Source organism: Lissotriton helveticus, chromosome 4_1, assembly GCF_964261635.1.
Source record: "Lissotriton helveticus chromosome 4_1, aLisHel1.1, whole genome shotgun sequence".
NCBI classification, from domain to species: Eukaryota; Metazoa; Chordata; class Amphibia; order Caudata; family Salamandridae; genus Lissotriton; species Lissotriton helveticus.
This window is the reverse complement of record NC_136063.1, coordinates 1,691,347,721-1,691,373,875: the sequence shown is the minus strand read 5'-3', so window position 1 is coordinate 1,691,373,875 and position 26,155 is coordinate 1,691,347,721. Positions and strand designations below refer to the sequence as shown.

The 26,155-nt window shown below is 42.4% G+C and overlaps 1 protein-coding gene across 1 annotated transcript in view; it reads right to left on the bottom strand.

Moving 5' to 3' along the window:
• The window catches only part of LOC144828207 (TRPM8 channel-associated factor homolog), a 71,019-nt gene that overhangs the window by 24,565 nt on the left and 20,299 nt on the right, over nucleotides 1-26,155 (bottom strand). The window contains exon 3 of the mRNA XM_078686298.1: nucleotides 16,987-17,324. Coding sequence (XP_078542424.1) covers nucleotides 16,987-17,324 — 338 coding nt within the window. The remainder of the gene's footprint in view (nucleotides 1-16,986; nucleotides 17,325-26,155) is intronic.

The following is a 26,155-nucleotide window of genomic DNA, read 5'->3' as shown; positions in this document are numbered from 1 at the left end:
ATAAAGAGAATGGATGAAGAGTAGGAAAAAGAAAAGAGGGAACAGATGCACTTAAAAAAAAATGGAGCAACATCAAAGTCTAACCCCACCAGGGGATGTCTGTAAGAGACATATTGCATGAGGAGTCAACGTGGAGGAGCAACAGCAGAGGCTATCAACAACAGTATAGACAGCTCAAGACCAAACAAGCCGCAGAGCAGCAGAACTACTATTACCTTCTCAAATGTATAAGTGTGGCACATATATCCCTTGCTTGTAACAATATTAGTAAATTATGTATATCTCTTGCTAATCAACGATAGATTATATGAGACTGAATAAATATAATATAACTGGACATCTGAAAAAAGATGACATTCCATAAACAAATAGAACATACAAAACATGCAAGTAGAACATGACTATAATAGTACATAAATACTAGCATATATTAATACAAACCCATACATAAGCTTCAATCAGATAAGATCTAAAAAGATACTCACAATATATAGGGTACTTATCCAACTGTAAAGATGTGGAGTAAAAATCTCATGAACAATACCATGTAATTGGGGTAAGTATTAAATAAAATATTAGATGTAAATGGGATGCCTATCATTCAGATAGGATCTAGAAAGGTACTCTCAATATATAGATATATATGAGTATATCATATTTATTTTATTTTTAGCAATAATATGTACCATGAGAATGAATATAATATAACTGAACATCTGATAATAGATGACATTTCATACGCAAATAGAACATATAGAACATGCAAGTAGAACATGACTACAATAACACAAATATTAGTGTATTCGTGTTTCAACCCATCCATAAGGTCCATTAAAATAGGATTTGAAAATGTACTCACAATCAATAAAGTACTTATCCGACTGTAAAGTTGCGGAGAGAAAATGTTATGAATAATATCATACAATTAAAGCAAATATTAGATAAGACATTAGAGGTAAATGAAGCAAACAACATAAAAAGCCAATTAATTAACAAACCAATCTAAACAACTATGCAGCTGTCATTCCAGTGGTAAACAATTGCGCCATCGAAGAATATATAACATGTAAATAAATACCACTGAGAAAAAGGGCACAGAAAAAAGATAAGAGGTAAAGTTAGAAATAGAAACAAAGGTTGAATACTTATCTATAACAAGGGTTTATAAAGAGACAAAATAAAGATGAATAAGAAAATAAATACATACATGCGGCCATTCAGTTAAAACAATATACCTGAAAGGAAGCATATTAACAAGGTAAACCAACAATATACAGTACCTATCTGTAGGGATGTAATCCAAAATAGAACTAAATGCAGCACATAGAAGTGCATAGTGCTGTAAGAAAACATGCAATTAGTGGAATGTGGCTAATCTAGAGTCAGAGAAACTTCAAAGTAATTACCACAAACTGTATGATAAGTTCAATATTTAGCAAAACCTACTGATATTGTGAACAAAATATAAAATAGGACCAACAGATACGTTAAATAGATGGAAAAACATTAGAAACATGTGAGGTCAATAAATACAGATCATTTGGAGCAAGAAGTACCCGGAGGAGAATCTGAGTCCATCTGAGATTCAAATTGATTATCCAAGAATGTTGAAAGATCTGAAGGTTCATAGAAAATCTGTGGACGACCTTTGAAAGTGATCCGGAATCTAGAAGGCCCAGCAAAAGAGAATGGAATGTTCATATCGGAAAGTCTTTTGCGTAAATTCAGGAAGCCTTTGCGACGGATTACAGTGTCTCTGGCAAAATCTTGTGAAATAGATATTCCATGACCTTCCCATTGTATTGTCTTGATCTTCCTTATTTGTGCCAGAATTTGATCTGTATGTTGATGGTGTAAAGGTTTAAAAATCAAAGGACTTGGAGAAGACATAATTCTAGGTTCAAAAGTTTGGACCCCATGAGCACGTTCCATATCAAAGTCTTTATTGAAAGAGGGATTCAGGGCATTTGGGATCCAGGTAAATAAGAAATCAATCACTGAATGGGCACACTTCTCACAATCTTCCAGTAACAGGACAATACGAAGATTACTTCTGCGATTCTGATCTTCCTGCTCTGTTAGAGCTCTCCTAAATGAAGAAATGGAATGCTCCAAGTTTTGAATGTGCTTCGCTTGCTTGTTAGTAAAGTCTTCCACACTACTTATTCTCAATACTGCATTAGAAACATGTAATGCAAGATTTTTTAGGTCATTACGAATTGCAGCCATCTGTACCTGAAGCAAATCTGTATTTGCTCTAGTACTTTGTACAATATCATGGACAGTATTGAGCTTGAGAACTATAGCTTCCAAAGTTGAGGCAGACTCAGGACTACCTTTAGCTGGTGATTCCGGGGTAGGTGAGGTCTGCTTGGAGCATTTCAGATTACCCTTGGAGTCTCTGTCTTTGGTGATAACACCCATGCCTTCCACCATTGGATAAGGTTTTAGCAACTACAACCAGATAGCCTTATTTTGGTTAGAAGGATCAGGTAAGGCAATATATTGGCATAAAAATTGGGGTGAGGAACTGCTGTGCGTAGCAAGTTACTCTCTAATACACACATGAAAAGAAGCGCAGGTTTTGTACGAGAGGAAAGACACCAGTAATAAGCCCCCAGGAAGCAAACCAACTAAAGAAAATGTGGCAAAAACAAATCAAGCGCTGACTTATAACTCGCTACTAAAAATAGAGACTATCAGCAGGCAATGTGCACATAATAAAGGAGATGACAAAGGCAGCCAATTTGTAGCGATAAGACAGGTATAATGACAGACAACTTTAAAATGCAATGTCACAGATAAAATACCCCTTAGTGGTAGGCCTGCAGTCTTGAAGGAAATGTTTGTCTCTCTTTCCCTTATGTTTTGTTAACCCCTTAAGTGCTGCCGTCGGCCAACGGTCGTCACGGGCACTACCTCCCCAGTGCTGCGTGCGACCGCTGGACGTCCAGTTCAGCACCGGATAATGGACAGCGCAGCACTGGGGAGGTTTGTTTACTAGCTCCCAAGTGGTTAATCACACAACTGGTTTAAATTGACGAGTCTTCTTTGTAACTTGGTTGACTACAGTATAATGATGCACTGTTCCTTATATGTATTGTGAAGGAGTTTTTAACTGCAAAAACATTTCATGGAATAAGATTGTGTTTTTTTTTAAATTGTTTTTATGGTTTGTTTTAATAAAATTTGTACATTTTATACACAAAACTGTTTATGTTGATGCTAAATTGAGCTTTCTGTCCAAGACCAATATTTGGGCATATTCTCTCAGTAATCTGACCAAGGGAAACTACCGAACTTTACTGTTTACAAGTACCCTACTCCCCTGGTTTCTAAGGGGTCTCTCTCAATCCTTTTACAATTGAAGGAAATGCCAACAAAATTATTAGTCTTGTGTTTAAAAAGTATACCATACAGAGGAGTTCCTGTCAGCTGCCACTCTATTGTATGCTCTAATGGCGTCAGAAGCAAGTGCTCCCTTGACTAAAAGTTGGAAATTGGAAGACCAGTGGTCTAATATTGGAAAAGTTGATGCTCACAGTACCTTATGTTCAGCATAAGAGTTAAGCACCTGGAAAGTGCAGATAGGGAAACTCCAACTTCTAAACAGCGAGCCGTGACGTGACTGCCATATCGGGCGCCTTTTCCGATTCTCGTCACGGTCAAGAGTACCTCATGAGGAAAGACGCCCAATGAGGCACTGTAGAATATCGTTCAGCTGCCTCCCAAAGTCACGGGTCGTTCCGTCGCTGCTCAATGTCCAAGGGTGTTCAAAAATCACCCAAAAGACATCTTTAATCGAGCTTACTCATCGGTGATACTGCAGATCTCAAAGAAACGCCTCCATTTCCGTTGCATGCTTAGCCATATCCCCCCGACACAACAAGAAGTTGAACTAGTCATCATAAAGCCCGGAAAGACGTGTCCCTGGGCCAAACGAAATACCCCAGGCCATCTACAGGCAAGATCCTCTGTTCTGGGCAAGTAAGTTGGCATTCCACCCATCCAACATTCCACAACACATGCATTCTAGTTGAGCAGCAGGAAGAAATAAGATACAACACTGCCCCCCACCTTCACTCCAATGAAGTCTTCACAGAGGTCTTACCCGACACATGGTGCAGGGCAGCCATTACTACCCCGCTTCATAAGGGAGGGGATAAAAAAAGCCCAAAATATTACCATCTCATAACACTCCTAGACAATGAGGCAAAATATTGTGCACCTCTCATTCTACACGACCTAACCACCTTAGCTGATGAGAATCAATAAATCCGACTACCTCAATCTGGCTTTTGGGGAGGCTCTGATACCATGATTAATATCCTAGCCCTTTCAACCATCTAGGGGCAAATGGAAAAGCAGAACCGTACCACCTATCATTGCTTTATTGATTATAAATCAGCGTTTGATTGCATAAACCGAGTGAAGTTCCGGAAGCAGCTTAGGTCTTGGAACATCCCCTCACACCTGTTTAGAATTATCAAGGACTTACACAACCACACATGGATGTGGATCAAAATCAGTGACAGCTCTTTATTATCACGAAAAATTCACACTCATTAAGGCCTTAAACAGGGGTGTGTGCTAGCCCCAGTCTTTTGAATATTTTTATGGCTGACCTCTCTCCCGCTCTTTGAAGAAAAGAATAGCCATGCCTCCTCCCCCTTCCCCCCCCAGGCCAGACAACTTCATGCTGAATCATCTTTTACATGCTGATGATATAGTACTATGCAGCTTAGCTAAGTTTGGCCTCCAGAGACATATTAACATGCTGCTCCAGCATGCAATGCAAAATGGCCTGGTCATCAACCAGAATAAAACTAAGGTGGTGATGGTCAGCAAAAAAATAAGAAAAACGTAATCTGCTATCTTGGCACTCACACATTAGATGCAGTAAAGGAAGACAAGTACTTAGGGTTCCTGCTGGATGACATAGGATTAGCCTCTAAACAGCTTCGTAGCATCCCAAATAAGGGCAAAGCTCTCATTGCTGCCTTCTCCACAGTGATTAATAACTTAAAAGGCCCTTCACTTGATCCACTGCTGAAGGTCATGGTGGCAAAAACCCTGTCTACTCTGACATACGGTAGTGAGGCGTTCTTGGTCCATGACGCACCCTCACTGCATAATTTCCAACCAAAAGTCCATTATTATGTATGTAACCTAACAAGGAACACCTCTCCCAGCCAAATCTGACTAGAGTTCGGACTCAAAAGGCAATCAATTAGTCATCAGAGAGCTATTGTCAAGACCTGCTTCAAATTAAGACAAGCAGAAATCAACATCTTGTGGTTGGCAAGCAACAAAGAGGGTTGCAGTAACATCTTTAAAGAATTCTTGGACAAGTCATTAAAGAACTTGCATATTGAAAACCTTTGGGCATTGTCACCTTCATATAAAGTCTTCAAAAAATTAGTGAAAATAGGCCAAGGTTGATTGGTCATCAACATTTAAGACAAATTAATCACAAGCCTTGTATCTAGCCTGCACTTACTCACTTAATCTGAAGCCTCTACTATGGCAGTGCAGCCTGGGCTACCCCCATCTTTAGCGGAATAACCAGCATGGAAATACACAGGGAATAGAGGGTGCCGGTTATGTGGGGCAACTGTCGAAAATCTCCTGCCCCTGACCTGCATTTGTCCAAAGCTTGGTTTGGAGAGGAGGCGCCTTCTCAAGCCCCTATTTCAAAGTAAAGGAATCAGTACATGTAGGCATGCCGTGATATTCTGTCTAGGTATAGAAAACAATGGTCCTAGACTAATTGCCTTAGGAAGGTATTCATTCAGTCAAGTGTCGATTGAATCCTAACACTGGTAGATTAAGGCATCTTAGTGCCCCACTATAGCGCAGTCCCGATGTTCAGTGTTGTACTCCTCCAGTCAAGCTATGGAGGCTTACTAAAATGCCTAAATCCACCAGTGTTAGGATTCAATCAACACTGTGGTCCTGATTACTGCCCATTGTATTTCAATACCTATTCTAATTCACCGCTACAATTATGTGGACTGCCACCTGAGGGGCTGTAACCCTGACTTTGCCTTGATACAGGTTGTCCTCCCATCCCCGTCCTGAGGAAGACCCGCTTGCAGAGGATACAAATCCTGCTCTATGCGCCAGGGTCGAAACGTCAACACTTCCCCCTTGTGGGCCTGTACCCTACTTCACCCCATCCCTACCTCTTTACAGAAGATTATATTCTGTACAACATCAAGAACGAGAAAATTACTTTTGAATCCATGAGAGACAAGCCCCATTGTAAAACTGATGCTACTGTAAACCATGAATAGTTTACTAAGGACATTACTATGTATAATTGATTCTTTTAACTACTCCCTGATTTCCCTCCCTATACATCTGTTCTATTCTCACAAGCACAATCCGTTTTCCACACTCCCCCTTGAGCAATCCTCTTTTCTGTTTTGAAACGTTCCCTACAGTGATCTGTTATAATAACTCTGAGATTAAACAGTCACTTTTGAGGCTATTTATGGTGCTTGTGTGTTTTTATGAGGATATACCTAATTGAATTGAGAAACTACTGGGGTACACTTATGATGTAACTTGAGTTCTATGTCTATCATGTTCATAGATTTTGACTTAATGAATACCTTCCTAAGGCATTACCAATACTAGTATTTGTCACCTCGTTATCTTGTAATGGTGAGATTCTGTTTAGGCCCAATGGACTCCATATCATCTTGTTTCTTCATGTAGTTCTCAAACTAATTTGAACAAAAACTGTCCAAACAAGTAAATTACTGCATCATGGCCCAGAGATCTTATTGATCAACCAGGGGCCAATCACATCCTCATTCGCACCTAAACCACTGACTTTCCGTAAGTCTCTCTCCGACCTATATGCTATCCTGGCCATGGACAAAGTCGCCAGCTGGACTCTATATCAAAAGTGGCATGACGTTAAGCTATTGAATTTGCTGTGCTATCTTTTGCCGTACATGTTTACTTTTATATTCTTGTGACTTGCACTTTACATGGATATCAGAGGGGTCACTAGTGAACAAATAAGTTTGGTTATCACTGGACTGCCCCTGTCTACTAACAGCTGATGCACGCTTGCACTTCAGCTTGCATTTATTGCTGCCCCCATAGTGACAGTGAATGAGTGATCATCTTATTCCTTCTTGCCATTCTGGTCTCCAGAGGGGCCGCCAGTGGACTAACATGTTTAGCAATCACTGGACTGCATAACTACTAATAGCTACTGCATGCATTCACTCTAATTTATTGCTGCTTCCATAGTTACTTTGAGCGAGAGGTCCTTTTATACCTTTCTGCCAGTTGCACTTTACCTGGTCCCCTGGTCTCATGCCTTGCCATCATGGGAGAGATCCCACAGAGATGAATAGTAGCTGTATCTTATTGTCTTGATTTTTATTGCCGCTAGTCACCCTGAATGAGTGGTTTAAAAGGGTAACAGTATCACCCAAGTAACATCTTTGAAGTAATAGACCTACTCTACTGATCCCTGGTATTACAGTCAGTTTGTTTTATGATTTTTTATGATCAATTCTTGTTTGTAAGATTTTAATTAATCAAATACAAATACAGATTGATTTGATTTGAATAGGATCAAAACAAATCAAGACACTTTCCTTGTGTAGAAGGAGCTTGTATGCCTGACAGGTGGAGTAGGCCAATAGGTATGAAGGTTTAAAGTCCCAATGAAATCTCTTATAACTATCTACTAGTGCTGGAAGGGTAATTGCTTTACATTTGTATTTTAAGATAAACTTGTTTATATGCCTTAAATTAAGGATGGCTAATTATGTAATTCTCAAGGAACCTATTATTATTGATGTGGTACCATTCCTTTAACATCTCCTAGATCACAAATATTGAACTTAATGTTGAAACTCTGATTGCTGTAGAGAAGGTTTCTTGGCATGGGCAGGAGTTGAAAAGACTGTTAACATTCTTGTGTTCCAACAGGGCTTGAACCCACAGATAAAGTGATCATGCACAAGCACCTATGTATTGCCTGTGAGCTGGAAGTCTATTCTGTTTCAACCCAAGCATACAAACTGTTTCTGGTTTTTAATGCACTGATTTTTTAGAATAAAAAAAGTAGATCCGTAGAACAGCAACTTTCTCACTTTGTGTTGGGCTTTAGCTTTGAGGCCATAGTTATGCGACAAAACTGTCATTGTCTCCTGTCCTCAGATCCACCAAATCAGCTGCCACTCTTGATTAGTGACATCTTGTCCTTCTGTGACAGCAAGGTGCCTGGAGATTAAGAATTTTCAGCAGCCTTTGCATTCTGGCATAGCTAACAGTCTGCAGGAGGGGGGGATCAAATTAGTGCTAAGCATCCAGAATCTGATAGGAAATATATCCATGTTTTTAATAGTTTTCTGAAGTTTTGCTCTGTTGCAGATTGACGCAGGGATGGAGGCAATTTGTTCCATGCCTTGGCGCCAATGACTGCTATGGATTTTCCTCCTCTGGTCATCATCCTAAACCTGGGAACATGAAGCAGATTTGCAGTGGATGACCTGAGTGCCCTTGACGGATGGTATGGTCTAAAGTACTTACGCAGATACAGTGGGCCTTGATGGTGAAAAGCTCTGTATGTAATGATGAGAACCTTAAACAGGATGCGCTTATGTACTGGGAGCCAGTGTAAGGCGTCCAAGGCTGCCGAGGCCGAGGAATTTCTGGGCAGTCTAAGGACTAACCTGGCAGCTGCGTGCTGGACCATTTGAAGTCTGTGCAGGGCTGATTTGTTTAGCCCTGCATATAGACTGTTGCAATAATCCAGCCTGGATGTTACTAATGCTACAGCGACCGTTCGTCTGGCACTCAGAGGAAGAAGGTCGAAAAACTTTCTAAGACCTCTAATGATATTGAAACAGACCCCTGCTACTTCTTTGGCTTGTTGGTTAAAAGACAAGGTGCTGTCGAATTTGATGCCCAGGTTTCGTGCAGCCTTAATAGTTTTTGGGGGGGCTTCTACTTTTTCGGGCCACCAATCTTGTGGAGAAAAACAGTTGTTAGGTCCAAAAGGCACAATCTCTGTTTTAGCAGAATTACATTTTAAGTGGTTATGTGTCATCCACTCAAAAGTTGCTGCCAAGCATTCTCTTAATGTCATTTCCGCATTAGATAGATTTTTGTCCAGTATCAGGACCAACTGAGTGTCATCCGCATAGGCAATTGTGTTGATGTTAAATTAAGAAATTAGTTTTAACAGGGGGACCATATATACGTTGAACAAAGTGGGGCTCAGGCTTGAGCCCTGTGGAACCCCTGTTATCATAGTTTTTTCTTCAGAACAAAATTTGCCCAGCATGACAATCTGACGCATGTGCGCCAGGTAGTTCTTAAACCATTCGAGCACGGTTCCTGCTATGCCTGCCGTAGCTAGGTGATGTAAAAGGATAGCATGGGAAACCATGTCGAATGCTGCAGAGAGATCTAATAGGATCAGGACAGCCAACTTTCCCTGATCCAGTGCAGCACGAATGGTTTCGGTGGATGACAAAAGTGCAGATTCGGTGGAATGGTGGGTTCTGAAACCTGCTTGACATGGGTGCAAGATGTCATTTTCGTCCAAGAATGTTGTTAGTTGTTTATTGACAAATGTTTCTGTGATTTTACAAATGGCGGGAAGAAGAGAAATGGGCCTTAAGTTGGACAGGGTTGTAGGGTCTTGTATAGCCTTTTTTTGCAGTGGTCTCACTGCTGCCACCTTCCATTGTGGGGGAATCTCCCCTGATTGGAGGGACGAGTTAATGAAGGAGTTTATGCAGGGATTGACCTCATAGATTATAGATTTGAGCAATACAGGGGGGCAGGGGTCAAAAGGCGATCCTGATTAAAGGGCAGATATTCCCCAAAGGGAATCTTCTAAGCTAATGTAACTGAAGCTTTCCCATCTGGGTTGATGCAGGTTCGGGTCCATTTCATCCTCAGGCTCTTCTTTCTCAAATTGGGGAAAGTCTTTAGTGAGGATGTCTATTTTTTGGGTAAAATAATTGGCTATATCATTACACAGGGTCTGGGAGGGAGGGATCTCTTGGGTTAGAATTTCGGGCTAAGTGAAGCTATTAACGATTTTAAAAATTTCTTTTTGTTTGTTGTTTGATGCTTCAATGCGGGCGGTAAAGTATTTGATTTTTGCATGGTGCGTCCCCACCCAGATGTGGGTGGGGACGTCTGTAGTGCTTGTCCCTGCAACTAGGATGAGTCTCTCCTGGGGGCACATAGGATAGATATGATTGGGAGCTGGCTCTCAAAGAGTTTTTTTAACTGTGCTCAAAGACTGTGGAAATATGTGCCTTGTTTGGACCATTAGGCCTTCTTTGGCTGCTGTAGTTTATGGCTTGGAGTGTTTTGGTTAATTCTGAGATTTGCAATGGTAGAAAGAGATATGCATAAGGAATCTGTTATGGTACAGTAACAGATATAGGAATCTGTTGGGCATTATGAACACATTTTAATAAATTTTTTGAGACCAGTAGAACTGGAGATATGCAATTTTAAAGTGTCAGCTGAGTATAGCACCTAATGCACAAAGCACCACTTCCAGTCATTTGGTTGTGCTAGACCAGGGTAAAGTCACAAGTTGAGGCTGATGGCAATGGAGCATGGGCTGGATACAAGGACCAGGTTAGTACCACTAAAAAAGTTACCTTCTCAAAATTCGGCACGAGGAGTCCAGTTCAGGGCGGAGGAGGCCGTGTGAAGGGCATCGTGGGTGCTGTAGCTTGAAGAGCAGGCCTAGCATCACAGATGCTTGTCGCTTTAACAAGGAAATACGGTTGGGCGTCTCAGATAGTTCTTGCTGGATCTTCGAGTTGCCAGTCCCTGTGGATTGTCACTGCTGTAGCGTGAATTGAAGATCTTGCATTGCTGGTGGTCGCAGGCAGCAAAGTTTCAGCATGAACGGGGACATTCATGACCAAAACCTCAGGATTTCTCCCTTTCTTTCAGAGGAGTGTACTCTGATGCCAGCCAAGGGCCCAGGGATGGCACCTCTTGGGGATCAGGGACTCACTATAGCAGAGGCCAGCAGGGCTCAGGCAGGTCCAGGCAGGTCAGCTGGGCTGTTGCAGGAAGGCCTCTGGAGCTTGCTGTGTCTCAGTAGGTCAGAACAAGAGGTCAATCAACTGACCTTTGGAGTCACTCAAGTCTTCTTGGGAACAATAAGATTTTCCTATCTCTTTCAAAGAGCAAGGAAGGCCTTGAGCAGCAGAGCAGTCACCTGGAGAAGAAGTGAGGCCTCAAGAAGCAGGGCAGTGGTCTGGTAGCTGTAGGGCAGTCCTCTGCGAAAGAAGGCAGACCTCAAGCAGCAGGGCAGTCCTCTGAGTACAAGGGAGTCCTTTTGAATTCTTCCACAGGATCAGGAGTGAATTGAACAGTGGGTCTGAGGGTCTTATTTTTATATGTGGTGCTAGCTTTGAAGTGGAAGAAACTTCTGGAGTTTCCTCTCCTCCATAGATAATTCTGAAATTACCTTTCTTCCTGCCCAGGAAATGTAAGGGGGTCAGGGAACAGTTCTGCCCCGCACATCCAGGCAGGGTCGCACATTCTGACAACACCTATTCCCTGTTGTCTCACTGTCTCTAAAGAATACACAAAGGCCAACTGCTATGCTGATCAAAGTCCTATTGCCCAGGACACAAGCTGCAGGCACTTAGGGCATCATTAGCATAGTGTATAACGAACACTCCTTCTTGAAAATTCTATCCTCCCTAAACCCGAACAACCACTTCATTGACCCACTCCCCACTAACTGCCTAGCTGCCGCAGCTCAATCCACCATTCCTAGTTGGACTGCAATAATTAACGCCTCCTTTCTACAGGGGTCGATACCTGATTCTCTGAAAGCCGGCCAAGTCTTCCCCATCCTAAAAAAAAGCTGCTGGATCCTGCTTCACCTGACAAATTTAGACCTATATCTAATATGCCACTCTTAGCTAAAGTTCTGGAGAAATGTGTGCAACAGCAGCTGAGTCAACACATCACCAACTTCCACTCACTAGATGACTTCAATCTGGATTCAGGCCTGGGCACAGCACTGAAACCACCATTCTTCACATCTTGGATGATGCCCTTTGAGCCCTTGACCAAGGCAAAACCTGTCTCCTTATCCTCCTAGATCTATCCTCGGCTTTCGTTACGGTCAACCATGAAACACTACTTGAACGCCTCAAATTCAGGATGGGACTGGATGGCCCTGTTCTTGAATGGTTTAGGTCCTTCCTCCAAAACCGGTCACAGAGATTCCTAATTAACGGTAACCTGTCCTCTCCCTCTCCGATCACGGTTGGAGTCCCCCAAGTATCAACCCTGTCCCCCACCCTCTTCAAACTTTTCCTCAAAACGCTAGTCAAAGTTCAACGCACCGCAAATATCTCCTACCACTTGTGTGCTGACGACACCCAGATTTACATAAAAATCTCTTTTTCTGAGGAGATTCTCTACCAGAATGAGGCCTTGAAATTGACTGTCCAATGGCTCACCTTTAACCAGCTCAAACGTAACGCAAAAAAAACTGAATTTCTCCTAATTTCCCCACCCAATACCAACCCTGACATTCAGGAATGGATCAAGGCGATCACAGCTTTAAACTGCCTACCAACCATAGTGGACTCTACCAAATCCCTTGGTGTAACCCTTGACTGAAGTTTGAACATGCATGACCACATCAACTCGATGGCCAAACCAGCCATATTTCACCTGAGCTACCTAAGGAAATTGAAACCTTTCCTGGACACTCCTGACCTAAAAATGGTAGTCCAGGCACTTGTCATCTCTAGACTGGAATATGGCTGCTCTACCCTCTCAGGTTTACCCAAGACCTCCTAGCGCCACAAAAAGCATGTCTCAATGCGGCCACAGACAAGTAACAGGCTCAAGGAAATTGAATCATATTCCTCCACACCTGGAAGTTCTGAACTGGCTTCCTCTTGAGGCCAGAATCCAACTTAAATTGGCATGTATCATGTGCAAGACCCTATACTCAAACTCTCTGGCATTTCTTGCCCAGAAACTCATGATATCCGGAGGAGCCAGAAACTCCTGTTCCGCCAGAGACCTTTTGCTCCAACCAGCACACTTGCTGAAAATAAACGTACAATCAGGCCTTTTCCTGGGGCCGCACCAAAAATATGGAACTCACTCCCGACCGGCATTTGATGAACTCCATCTCTGGTACGCTTTAAAAAGGATAACAAAAACTTCCTAATCGGCAAATTCCTCTCCTATTGACTTGAAATCACCTCAGTGACCTTGTCCCGCTTCCATTTACTTCCGACCACTACCTCTCATTGGGCCTATCCTGTTGCCATCCACCCGGCTCCTCCGGGCACCCCCCCTGGGATCTGTGACCATCTGTTTCTCGTAAAATGTATTTTCCTGTGTTTATCCCAAATATATCCACCATCCTCCTCGAAGTCTCTTGTATACATCTTGTGAATCCTGTAAAGCGCTCTGATACCCTAAAAGGTCAAGTTTATGCTCTATAAAACACAAATAATATATTTTGTCCAAACGTTTAGGGCATACCCTAGTAGTGGCTTATATGTATTAAAAACCAAGATTTAGGCATGGCGGAAGGTATATTTTGCCAGGTCGAAAAGGGCAGTGTTAGAATTGGGGGTCTCTGGTTGGCGCAAGTATTCACTTGTGACAAGCAGGGACCCTCTCCTCTAAGTCAGGGCGAAGGATGACCCCTTAGAATTACCCTTGCTCACCCTCTAGGTACGTGGCGTGAGCAGCCAAGGCTATTCTCCAGGCGTTGTTAGTTAAGCACTTGTAATAACACACACAGTAAACATACCAATCCCCCCACAAATGGACACCAGGCTGAAGTTATATAAAAATACGTCTTCTTTATGTAAAAATATATATATACAGGCAAGTATTTATCACAAGACCATCAATAACGTATTTTAAGTGGGCCACAATACTTTTTAAATCAAGGTTCCTTTAGAATAGTTCAAAACAGGTTTAGTCTCTTTGGCAAATGTGATACTCCTTTTACAAATACTTCTTCTGTATTTTTTGGTACATTAGGCCAGTCTTAGGCCAGCTGGACGCTTTGTAGCGCTTCTGAATGCTTTAAACGGGTGAAATCGGCAGCCCCTACCAATAATCACGCATCTCGCGTGAGAAATGTACCCGAGGCCCTACCAACTCTCACGCATCTCGCGTGAGTCGGCGTACGCGGCGTACAGCTTCAAGGAAATGCAAAACAATGGTACGAGCCGTACCCAGCTTGTGCGGCTCGTACTGCGGGGTGATTGCAGCGTACTGGGCACTTTTCAGAAGCCCGAGGCGTAGCAAGGCAGAACCCTGGTACGAGCCGTACTCTTCTTGTGCGGCTCGTACTGCGAGGGGGGGTTTCAAAGTACTGGGCCCTTTTCAGAGGGCTAGGGGCGCAGATTGGCAAAGCGCTCGATTTCTCTTAGCAACAAGCGCACTGTTTGGTTCTGTGGGGCACAGCAGGCAATACGACGCGCACAGCTAGATAACGGGGAAATAAAGCGTTGCGGGCCCCAAGCCCATTGTGCTAGCGCCGTATCACCATACTGCAGTTCTTTTTCTGGGAGAGTCATACACGGGGAGTGCGACTCGTTTCTTGGCTGTGTCCTCGGATCTCTCCTTTCAGCGGGTGTGTGCGCTCAGGCGGGCGCGGCCCACGACCTCGGTACAGATGGTACTGGGGTCTTCCAACAGGGGGGCGGCGGGGCCTGCAAACTCCTCGGGTCGGCGAGCGGGGACAGCAGGGCACGGTCCTTCGTGCGGGCTGCAGTCTCGGTGTAGGTCACCGGCCTTGAGGAAATTCCAGCGGGAGGGGCGAGTGAGCGCTCAGCGCGCTCCAGTGGCAGGCAGGGGCAGAGGAGCAGGCAGCCTGACCCGGGGGCAGAGAGCGACTCCAAGGAGTGAGGCTCTCACGGGTAAAGGGCAGGCGAGCTCCCGAGTGCCACAGCCCTAGGAGGGGGCGATGAGGGGCGCAGACTCAACTCCGGCGGGAGGCACACACGGCTGGCAGATAGAAACGAGCGAAGACACAATGAACCCACTGGTCCTGGGGTTCAGTTCAGGGGGCAAGCTCAGTCAAGCCCTTGGAAAAAGTTTCTAGCACAAGTCAGCAAAGTCTTTTCAGCAAGTCTTTTCCTCTCCTTCCTCAGCAAGGCAAGCAGCAGGCCAGTCCTTCTAGCGTCTTCTTCTCCTTCTAGTTGGGCAGAGGTTTGTTGTGGGAAACGGGATTCTGATTTACAAGGAGCAGGGCTCCTACTTTTATACAGCATTTTCTTTGTTCTTGCAGGCCAGGGGGCCTCTGCATAACTTCTTTCAGTCTCTGAGCACTTTGTTGGGTGTACTCTGGTTACTGCTTTCAGTGGGAGGGGCAGGCACATCAGACGCTCCACAGGAGGTGGAGCCAGCATTGTGTGGACAGGGGGTAGCCAGGAGTACCTTGTTGACAGTGCTTCGCCTTTCCTGGGCCAGGTGTCGGGCTGAGTCATCAGTCACTCCCCAGGGGGCGGAGCCAGCATTGTGGTGGCAGAGCACAGCCCTATTCAGAGTCCAGGCACACTCCCTCCTCCCACTAAGGTGTAATCCTGACATTCACCACCTGTCATCCCCCAGCCCTGTCACTCACATATCCCAGACAGTCAGATACAGATCCTAGCAGAGGCGGGCTGAAATGGTTAGGTAAGCAAATGCTAGCTTTCTAAAAGTAGCATTTGCAAACACAGAATATTAAAATAAACTTTACTAAAAGAAGTATTGTATTATTCTGAGTTCAGGCATACTAAACTTGACTTTCTACCATGTTCCCTGAGCCTGCTAGGATTATAGAGTGTAATAATTTCTGTAGCCCATCTTGGCCTAAGAGAACAGGTAGCCTTACAATAGTGAAAAAAGAATTTGGCTGTAATTCACTATTAGGACATGCCACATACATCAGAGCATGTCCTACCTTACACTTACAATGCACCCTGCCCTTGGGCCTACCATAGGGGTGACTAATATGAAGTTAAGGGAAGGTTTAGAGACTGGAAAGTGTGTGCACTTGCCCAGCCAGCATGACAGTACCGGACTGCACCCAGGTTCTGCAATGGCAGACCCTAGACACATTTTAACAGGCTGCTTCTGTGGGTGGCGCAACCAGCTCTGCAGGCCCACTAGCAGTATTGGCGTTCACAAGCCCTGGCACTCCTGGTGCACTTTACCGGGGACTGACAGTACATCCAATGAACCAATCATGGAAATCAATCACATTTACATTTTGCACAGGCAGAGCATATGCACTTTAGCACTGGTCAGCAGTGGTAAAGTGCCCAGAGTCATTAAACCAACAAAAACAGGTCAGGTAGAATATTGGAGGAAGGCAAAAAGTTCAGGGATGAACCTGCCAAGAGGGCCAAGTCCAACAGGCAGTTTAAAATGACACCCATGGTGCAATGGTATTCCTGAGATTTGTTTTACCAGGCTCCTTAAGTGGGTGGCACAATAATTGCTGCAAACCCACTGATAGTGTTTACATTTACAGGTCCTGGGTACATGCGCCATTTTACTAGGGACTTATACGTACATTAAATGTGGCAATTGTGTGTAAGCCAAATTTTCATTGTTTAGAAGAGTGAGCACTGTAGCACTGGTTAGCAGTGGTGAAGTGCACAGAGTCCTAAGGGCAACAAAAACAAGTTCAGCAAAAAAGAGGGGGGAAAGCAAAGCTTTTGTGGAAAGACCACCCAAAGGGCACATACAAAAGAATATTTGTGTGAGTCTGGAAAGGCAGCATGGTTAGATAAAAAGGTTTTAAACCTCCTTTAAAGGAAATAAACTCTAAAAAATGTAATTCGGGGCCTGGAATGACATAATTCAATGGTGTAGCAGTGCGAAATTAAAAGCAGAAAGTATGAGGCAAAAAGCAAGCATGGAGAGTGATATCTACAAGAAGAATGTTATTCCTTGATTCGTCATTAATGGCTGTAACATCACCTGCAGGTAGGTCTCCAGGCAGGTTGCCTCATGCCAGTTCTCCAGCCTTGATCCGTTCTCCAGATAGCGTATGGTTCTGGCACTTCTCTCTTCGTCTTGGAGGTTTGGGTGAGCCTTGTTCCTGCTGATATTCAGCACCTTCTCATGCACATACACTGTCCACATATTACACATGGCTTCGAAGGTGTGAGGCATGATTTGCCATTCACTGCGCTGTTGGTTGTGTCCTAACTCATGGATGGGGCCCCATAGGCCCTTTGATAAAATTGATTTGGCATCAACCAGACTTTTAGCAGACTGCACATGACACATTATTGGATATCCTGAATGCATCCAACCTAAAAGAAAGACAAACGTGCGAGATCTTTGTAAAACATTTACAAGTACAAAGGGACAATTTTGAGAGAAAGCAAAAGAAAACACTACAAATTAGGAATTCCTATTGGTACTGACCCTGTGGTTCAAATTCACACAGATTTGTTTCACAAAATGAGTGACTTGTGGTTTAACAGACGCAGCCTATTGTCTACTTTGGAAACCCTTTGGCGTCAATGAATATTTTCCACTGACAGCAGATTTGGATAGAAAAATATGTCAACAAACTCAGCGTTGGTGAAAGCCTCACCCTGGCAGGACCAACTGTCACACCTATCACTGCTGTATACATATGGGCCACAAGTTTTTGGATTTGAAAAACAGATGTACTCCGCTGCTTCACTATTCTTGAGTAAGAAACTACATGTACGCTGAGTTTTATTAACTTAATTTAAAAACATCATGATTGAAAGATGTACCCTTCAATATAAAGTTTACAAGCAACACATTTGATAATAATTCAATACAAGACACACAGAGCCACTTACAAGATGCCAGATTTAGTAGTAGTGTTAGAGCAGATTTATTATTTATAATTATTGTTAATTTGCTTGTGATTAAGTTAGCATAACAAGGCTGCAAAATAAAATCACTGGGACTTTCTTTGCCTACAATGATGGCTAAAGACAATGTGGCTTTAAAAGTTACGAGGAAAGTTTCCTATGTGCATGTTTTCTCCTGTGTTTAATTTTCATGGGATAGTCAAAATAGGATTAATTCTGTGGTGAAGTTTACGAACTGCATCTAACCTGTGCTTCATGTGTAAGTTGTTCCTGTAGTGTTGCAAATAATCAAGGCTGTTTCTGTTTGCAGTCACAACTTTTTGTTTAGTCATTTAAATGTTTTATTGTTTAACAGTGAAATGTCATTTTCCCTGCATGTAGGGTAAATTAGATAATTAATTATTTAATGTTTAGGCAGTCTTTAGAATAGCTGTTTTATGTAACACAATTTCTATGATATTGATTAGCTTATGTCATCTAACTTTTTTAGTTTAGCTCATGTTGCAACTACACGCCATACGAGGAGCGTGGTCTTCTACTCCTCTAAACCTATAAAAAGTGCATATTCTGGGGTTGTGTGCCAGACCTTTCCTTGTTTCCATACCAGCAGTCTCTAAGTTAGACTGTTTTTTGATTTTGTACTTAGAATATTTTTTGATTCTACCTATTGATTTATTTCTGGTGATTGCCCTTTTATTGAAACTTCTCGCTTATTATGAATTATATTGATAGAGGTTTTTGTTTTCTATGATGGTTCTTAATTTTGAAAAAAACTTCATGGTTTGTTCTTTGAATATTGTCCTGCGTAGATTTTTGCCTTGCTCCAATATGAAAAAACGAAAACAGGATGCCAGAGCTGATGTAATAATTTAAACAAACAATGTGCTGACCAGAACCTGAAAAGAAAATTCAAGAACGGGAATTGCTACTTAATAGCTTTTTATTTCAATTTTTTAGAAAAGCGGATTTATGTTTTTTCAAACGATCAAAAAGAACATATTCAAAAAAGGACACGTACAAATGGGAGGACTAAATGTTTGTCTTCAATCATTCGTTATTACAGACATATCACAGGCTTTCAACAAACTTTCACACCATTCAGGGAAGGGACTATAGAAACATACATTATAATCTTAAGAAATATATATTTACAATTTCTACTTCACAAAAGAACATAATGCCACGCTCTGCAAACACAGTTTTGTAATAATAGTGAAAAAAAGACTTTTTTTCAGGTGTACATTCGTCTTAGATAAATTCTAACTTTCAACGTATGATTATTCGTAATGTACAAGCGGCATGGAGAAATTAATTAAATGACCAAGCCGTTTTTGCAGATATATTGTGGCAGGAAGCCTACGCGTTTCGAATCCCAATTGTTCTCTTAGGATTCTCCTCAGGGCCTTGAATAGTATCTAAACAGGGCACAGAAAAAGATAAAACACGAAAAATAAATTAATAAATCATAAATACTGGATGACAACCAGAACAACAAATAAACAGATCAGGATTCGCCTTTTGCTCATAACATGTATCTAGACCAACTATCAGGAAACCTAGCTCGGCCAACCCACCCACACACTCTGTGGCTTACCAATAAGTGAAAACGTCAGGATGGTGGAGGAGGGTCGTACGTTGTAATCACGGAACCGTATCTAAAGGGTGGAAGAACATATCTCAAATGATTTTGTCAAAGAGTTAGGTGCAATCTGAGAAACCCACAACACGTTGTTGATACTTGCCTTCATGAAGCGTTATGCTGCTTGGAGTGTTCAAATTAAAAACCAGGACGGTGGGTGGTGGATGAATGCGGTCGGGATACAGATATCTGCCAATTTGAAAGGAAAGAGTTTTTTTTTTGTTAGGGCATGCCTCTGTTTAGGTTTGGACGGAGAGCGGAAAACCGTACCTAAGCACCGGAGTTACAATTAAGAAAACCGCTTGCGGGTATTTAAAGCCAATGTCACACTACGTGCCTAAGGCAGGGATTTTGACACTAAACTGCACTGGTTAGCGTCGGGCTCTAACTAGATGGCAGAGCGTTCTCTTACCTAGATCGAATTTAGACTGCTGCTGACAGTCTAGCAGAAACAATCCTGAAGACACTTTTATTTTGTTCGTGCACGGGAGCGGTAGGTCGGGGGTCGGAGTACAGACGTCCTTTAGATTCCTAAAAAGGGTTACAGAAATGTTTTAAAAGAATGGAAGTGTGCTACACGGGGGTTGCCGTGACTTTATTATGCCATACACAAAAAAGCCGTTGGACGACGTAGGGTATAGTCTGGTGCACTAGGGATAGTACACTCAAATAACGATATTTAGCACTCCACCAACTACTGGGGCATCGTCCTAACCTCAGATTAGACTACACAAATAAAAAAAGAGCTGGGAGTGCTTGTTTATCCAGAAACAATTAGATATTTTAATCTTCAAAAGACACAAATAAATCAATGGTCCAAAAAGTATAGTGTGTAAACATATGCACAGTCAAAATTCTTGATTTCCTTGATGTTCAGCAGCCGACGCGTTTCGTCCTATAGGCAGGACGTCATCAGGGCTGCAAATGCAAATACAGAAATACAAATATATCAATACATATATACACTCTCAGTCAGTCATACCCTGAAAAGAGAAAAAAATCTGAATATTATTACAACTATTAGGTACAGTACAGCTCATAGTGCCGTGTAGTGCTAACAAAATATTTTTTTTTTTTTTTCAAATAGCTTTATACTGTTTGAAAAGGTTCAAAAAATCTGAGACATAATAATAATACAAAAAAGAGGAGCCTCATTATAAGAGTACGAGGTGAGCTGTGTGTCAATAATACATTTTTACGAAATAACTATGCAACAGTTTGCAAGCGTTTTATCCCAGGATGTAAATAGAAAATTTGTGGGTTTCTATGAGAAACAGTAGATTTGATTTCATATGAGAATTCCAGGCAAACAGTGCCCGCTCGCTTTTCAAACAGTATAAAGCTATTTGAAAAAAAAAAAAATAATAATAATTTTTTTGTTAGCACTACACGGCACTATGAGCTGTACTGTACCTAATAGTTGTAATAAGATTCAGATTTTTTTCTCTTTTCAGGGTATGACTGACTGAGAGTGTATATATGTATTGATATATTTGTATTTCTGTATTTGCATTTGCAGCCCTGATGACGTCCTGCCTATAGGACGAAACGCGTCGGCTGCTGAACATCAAGGAAATCAAGAATTTTGACTGTGCATATGTTTACACACTATACTTTTTGGACCATTGATTTATTTGTGTCTTTTGAAGATTAAAATATCTAATTGTTTCTGGATAAACAAGCACTCCCAGCTCTTTTTTTATTTGTGTAGACTTTATTATGCCTTTTCAATTCGGAAACTCACCGTAATGTATACGGACTCCTAGCTTACTGGATCAGTTTAAACTACTGGCGGCGCCATGTCGATAACTGAAAACAATTATAAAAAGACACATCTTAGTGTGTACACTGTTATTGACATATCGACGTGGATCGTAGCTAGCTGAATCTCAGTACTTACTTTGGTATCATGGAGAAGGACGTGAATCCGCTCGCGTCTATGTCGGCACTACCTCTGGGCACATGCGCATAGCAGGCCCAGGCGAGACACTGTCAGGTTTTTAAAGGGGCATGACGGAAGGCAAACCACCGACTCCTTAAAGGAATACCGCACATTAAATCATAATACCGCGTCTTCGTGGGACTCAGTCCCCTCAGGGGCTGCAGTCTTCCCCCTAGAGGTTCATGGGCCGACCTTAGTATGCGAGACCATCATGCTTCAAATTTTAAAGTTCATTACACATAGTGCGCACCACCCCCACCTGGGGCAGGCTGGAAAGCACATGGGCACGCTTACTGTTTGGGACGGCAGGAATCAATGGCTCATATTTCAAAGTGGAGTGACAACCTTGGTGGTGGTATACACTTCGTGTTTACAATTTGAAGATTTCACTCAATTCATTGAGACCAGAGATTGCCGTATCGAATTTTACAATTAAAAAGGCTTCTCGTTTGGAAAGTTGTAAATTCAGATCACCTCCACGAGGGTCCTTTTCGATTCTCGATATCACGGTCCATTTGAGATCACTAATTGTATGTTGCATTTTTGTCCAATGTTGAACCAAAGGGGCATTTTCAACTTTTTTGTTGAGTCTAGACTTGTGTTGGGAAATGCGTTGACGCACTTCTTGACTGGTTTTTCCTATATACAGTTGTTGGCACGGGCATATAATGCCATAGACTACAAACTTAGTCTTACAGTTACTGAAAGTGTTGTGTTTCCAGTAGATCCCATTATGCTGAAATAGGGAACCTTCAACCGTAGATTCACAACAAAGGCAAGTTCCACATTTGTGGTGTCCAGTTATGGGAGGCAGTCTCATCATTTGACGCAATGTAGGCGGTTTTGAAGCAGGCATGGCTGCACGGACAATGTAGTTGGCAATATTGTTTTCCTTTTTAAAGGCAAACAAGGGTAGATCTCTAAGGCTCTCGTCTAAGTTCTTGACTAGGTGCCAATTTTGTCCAATGATCCGCTTTAGCTGGTTTGCGTTAGGGCAAAAAGTAGTGACACATACCTGTCGCTTCACATTAGCTTTTACTTTTCGTTCCAGTAATGTTTCCCGTGGGGTCCACCTAGCTCTCTTCATGCAATTTTTTACTAACTTTTTGGGGTCACCCCTATCGCATAACTTTGATATCAAATTGTCAGCATGATGATTGAAGTCTTCCTTAAACGTGCAGTTCCGGCGGACTCGCAAGAACTGCCCGTAAGGGAGATTTTCTTTGAGGCTTCTGGGGTGGTTACTGTTGAACATTAGAGATTTATTACGATCAGTTGGTTTTACAAATAATGTGGTAGCCAGTTTGCCTTCTTTTGGAAAAATCTCAACATCAAGGAATGCGATTCTGCTGGTAGACTGGGTTAAGCTGAATTTTATATCAGCAGTCCTGGAATTTAGCCATTGATGGAAGGCGGTTAAGGTGTCACCATCTCCTGTCCATATCATGAACACATCATCAATAAATCGGAGCCAAGCTCCGATATATTGATGGAACGGGTTGTTAGAATGTATATAGGCATCCTCATACATAGACATGAAGAGCACTGCCAGCTCCGGCGCAAAGGGGCAGCCCATTGCTACCCCTTTAGTTTGGTAATAAAATTCTCCATTGAAACAAAAATAGTTTATCTTAAGGGCAAATGATGCAAGCTGTACCAAGAATTTAGTTGGTACTTGCACTGGGCGGGATCTTAGATCTAAGAAGTGTGACAGGACCGCGACTGCTTCGTCCTGAGGGATCTGTGTATACAGTGATGTCACGTCTAAGGTGACTAAAATATCACTGTGTTCACGATAGTTGATGTTAGCCAATTTGTTTATGAAATCCGTTGTGTCTTGTAAGTAGGATCTCACCTGACACATAAACTCCTTTAAGAAACAATCCACGTATTTGGCAATTGGCTCAAGCAGAGAGCCACATCCTGCCACGATGGGCCTGCCTGGCGGTTGGTTTTGATCTTTATGGATTTTAGGTAATACGTAGAACATCGGGATTTTGGGGTATTTGATCTTTAAATATTCCAGCTCTTTGGGACCAACAAATCCTTGGTCAAATCCTTCCTGTATTATATTAAACAGTTCGTTTTGAAGATCTGTAGTGGGATCTTTACCTATCTTGCGGTAGCAGTTGGGGTCGTCTAGTTGCCTCATTACTTCGGTGGTGTAGTTGTCGGTGTCCCATATTACTATGGCACCGCCTTTAATGGCCTGTTTAACTATTACCGAGGTATCATTCTTTAAGTTGTTTAATGCAGTCATCTGCTTTTTGGTGGTGTTGAATTTCACAAACTTTCTTTGTTTTTCCATGGCTGAGATGGCAGAAAGGACACTTCTTTCAAAAGTAACAAGTTCTTTCGGAATTTTATTCACAGGGGGGCAGAAAGTGGATCTATTTCTCAAACCGGTCACTTCCGCCGGTTTTTGTATGGAGTTGTCACTAAAAAATAGAGTAAGCCGTAGTTTTCTGCAAAATTCAATGAACTCAGACTTCATTTTCACAAAGTCGGTTCTTTTCGAGGGTACAAAGGATAGACCTTTTGCCAGGATGTCTTCTTCTTCTCGTGTAAGTACCTTCTTAGAGAGGTTAAAGATGGGCGACGCCTTTAATTTTTGTAATGCTGGCGTCGTGTTTTCATTTCCCATGGGATTGTGTATCTCGCCCTGCCTCTGGGGCGCGTCTGGCCTCTCCCTAAAAAATGAGGGTTAGAAGATTGAACCTGTTGTTGTTGATTAGTGTTCCAATTTTTATTCCGGCTGGGGCGGTTGTAATTGCCACTGGTGTCACTATCTGTCCCTGATGAAGATGTATCTGAGAAAGAAATAAACTGTTTTCTAGACCTTCCTTTGTTATCGGGGAGAAAGCGTCGTGATTCTGTTTTCGAATAGAAGTCTACTTGGAGATATGGATTGCACCTAACTCTTTGACAAAATCATTTGAGATATGTTCTTCCACCTTCCACCTTTTAGATACGGTTCCGTGATTACAACGTACGACCCTCCTCCACCATCCTGACGTTTTCACTTATTGGTAAGCCACAGAGTGTGTGGGTGGGTTGGCCGAGCTAGGTTTCCTGATAGTTGGTCTAGATACATGTTATGAGCAAAAGGCGAATCCTGATCTGTTTATTTGTTGTTCTGGTTGTCATCCAGTATTTATGATTTATTAATTTATTTTTCGTGTTTTATCTTTTTCTGTGCCCTGTTTAGATACTATTCGAGGCCCTGAGGAGAATCCTAAGAGAACAATTGGGATTCGAAACGCGTAGGCTTCCTGCCACAATATATCTGCAAAAACGGCTTGGTCATTTAATTAATTTCTCCATGCCGCTTGTACATTACGAATAATCATACGTTGAAAGTTAGAATTTATCTAAGACGAATGTACACCTGAAAAAAAGTCTTTTTTTCACTATTATTACAAAACTGTGTTTGCAGAGCGTGGCATTATGTTCTTTTGTGAAGTAGAAATTGTAAATATATATTTCTTAAGATTATAATGTATGTTTCTATAGTCCCTTCCCTGAATGGTGTGAAAGTTTGTTGAATGCCTGTGATATGTCTGTAATAACGAATGATTGAAGACAAACATTTAGTCCTCCCATTTGTACGTGTCCTTTTTTGAATATGTTCTTTTTGATCGTTTGAAAAAACATAAATCCGCTTTTCTAAAAAATTGAAATAAGAAGCTATTAAGTAGCAATTCCCGTTCTTGAATTTTCTTTTCAGGTTCTGGTCAGCACATTGTTTGTTTAAATTATTACATCAGCTCTGGCATCCTGTTTTCGTTTTTTTGATAATCCGGCTCAGCCTTGCTGATTGGAGCCCACCCGTAGTTATTTTCTTGCTCCAATATGGTCATTTTGATTTGTCTATTCTGCATTTATATATGAGATGGAAGTTACAACTGCTCGATCCCTGTTAGTTTCAGAGGGGAGGGTGTTTGCTGTACGCTATACCATTACGTGGAAAAGTTCCATTGTGGAGTGTAGTCACACAAGAGGGCCGAAGAAAAGCAGTTGGTTCTGGACTGTGGTTGACCTGTTTTGTAATAATTCGTATGGATAACCTGAGGACCTGTGTAGATGCATCATATTTCATAATGAGTGCAGTGCACAGTCAAGTGAGAGTGCTTGTAAACCACACTGATTGTCTCTTTGTTATTAGTACACCATCACAATGAGAACTCTCCTATTGAGTGTGATGTCGGCCTTAACAGAGGCGCAATGGTACTCTACTCAAGCCGTATCTCATGCAACAATGTGCACTGATCATTACTGTTTTTTTTCTTCTTTTTTTTTGCCAGTAGTTTGAGAGCCTTATTCCCAACATCATAGAGGCAATGCAGGGTGGCCAGCGCATACGCCCATGCCTCACCATCCGCCAGGGCCCGCAGGCCCCGCTGTTTCAACGCCAGATGGTGTCGCGCCCCCACACTGGTCAACAACGCTGCCTCGTCCTCCATCTGGCTGATCTCCTGCACAAGCTGCCTAATTTGCAGGGTCTCTTCCTTCTTTTTGGCCTCTGTTAACGCCTGCGCCTGTCCCCACAACACAGCTTCCCACAGTGTGATGGTCGATTGGACCGTCCCCCTGTACTCTTTAAAGTAAAGCTCGGACCTCTCCCTCAGTTTGTCACCCACTGTCGGATCACACAGTCTCCTCTCATCTATCCGCGGGAAGGCAGCCCTGTCAATTAATGGGCTTTGAGTG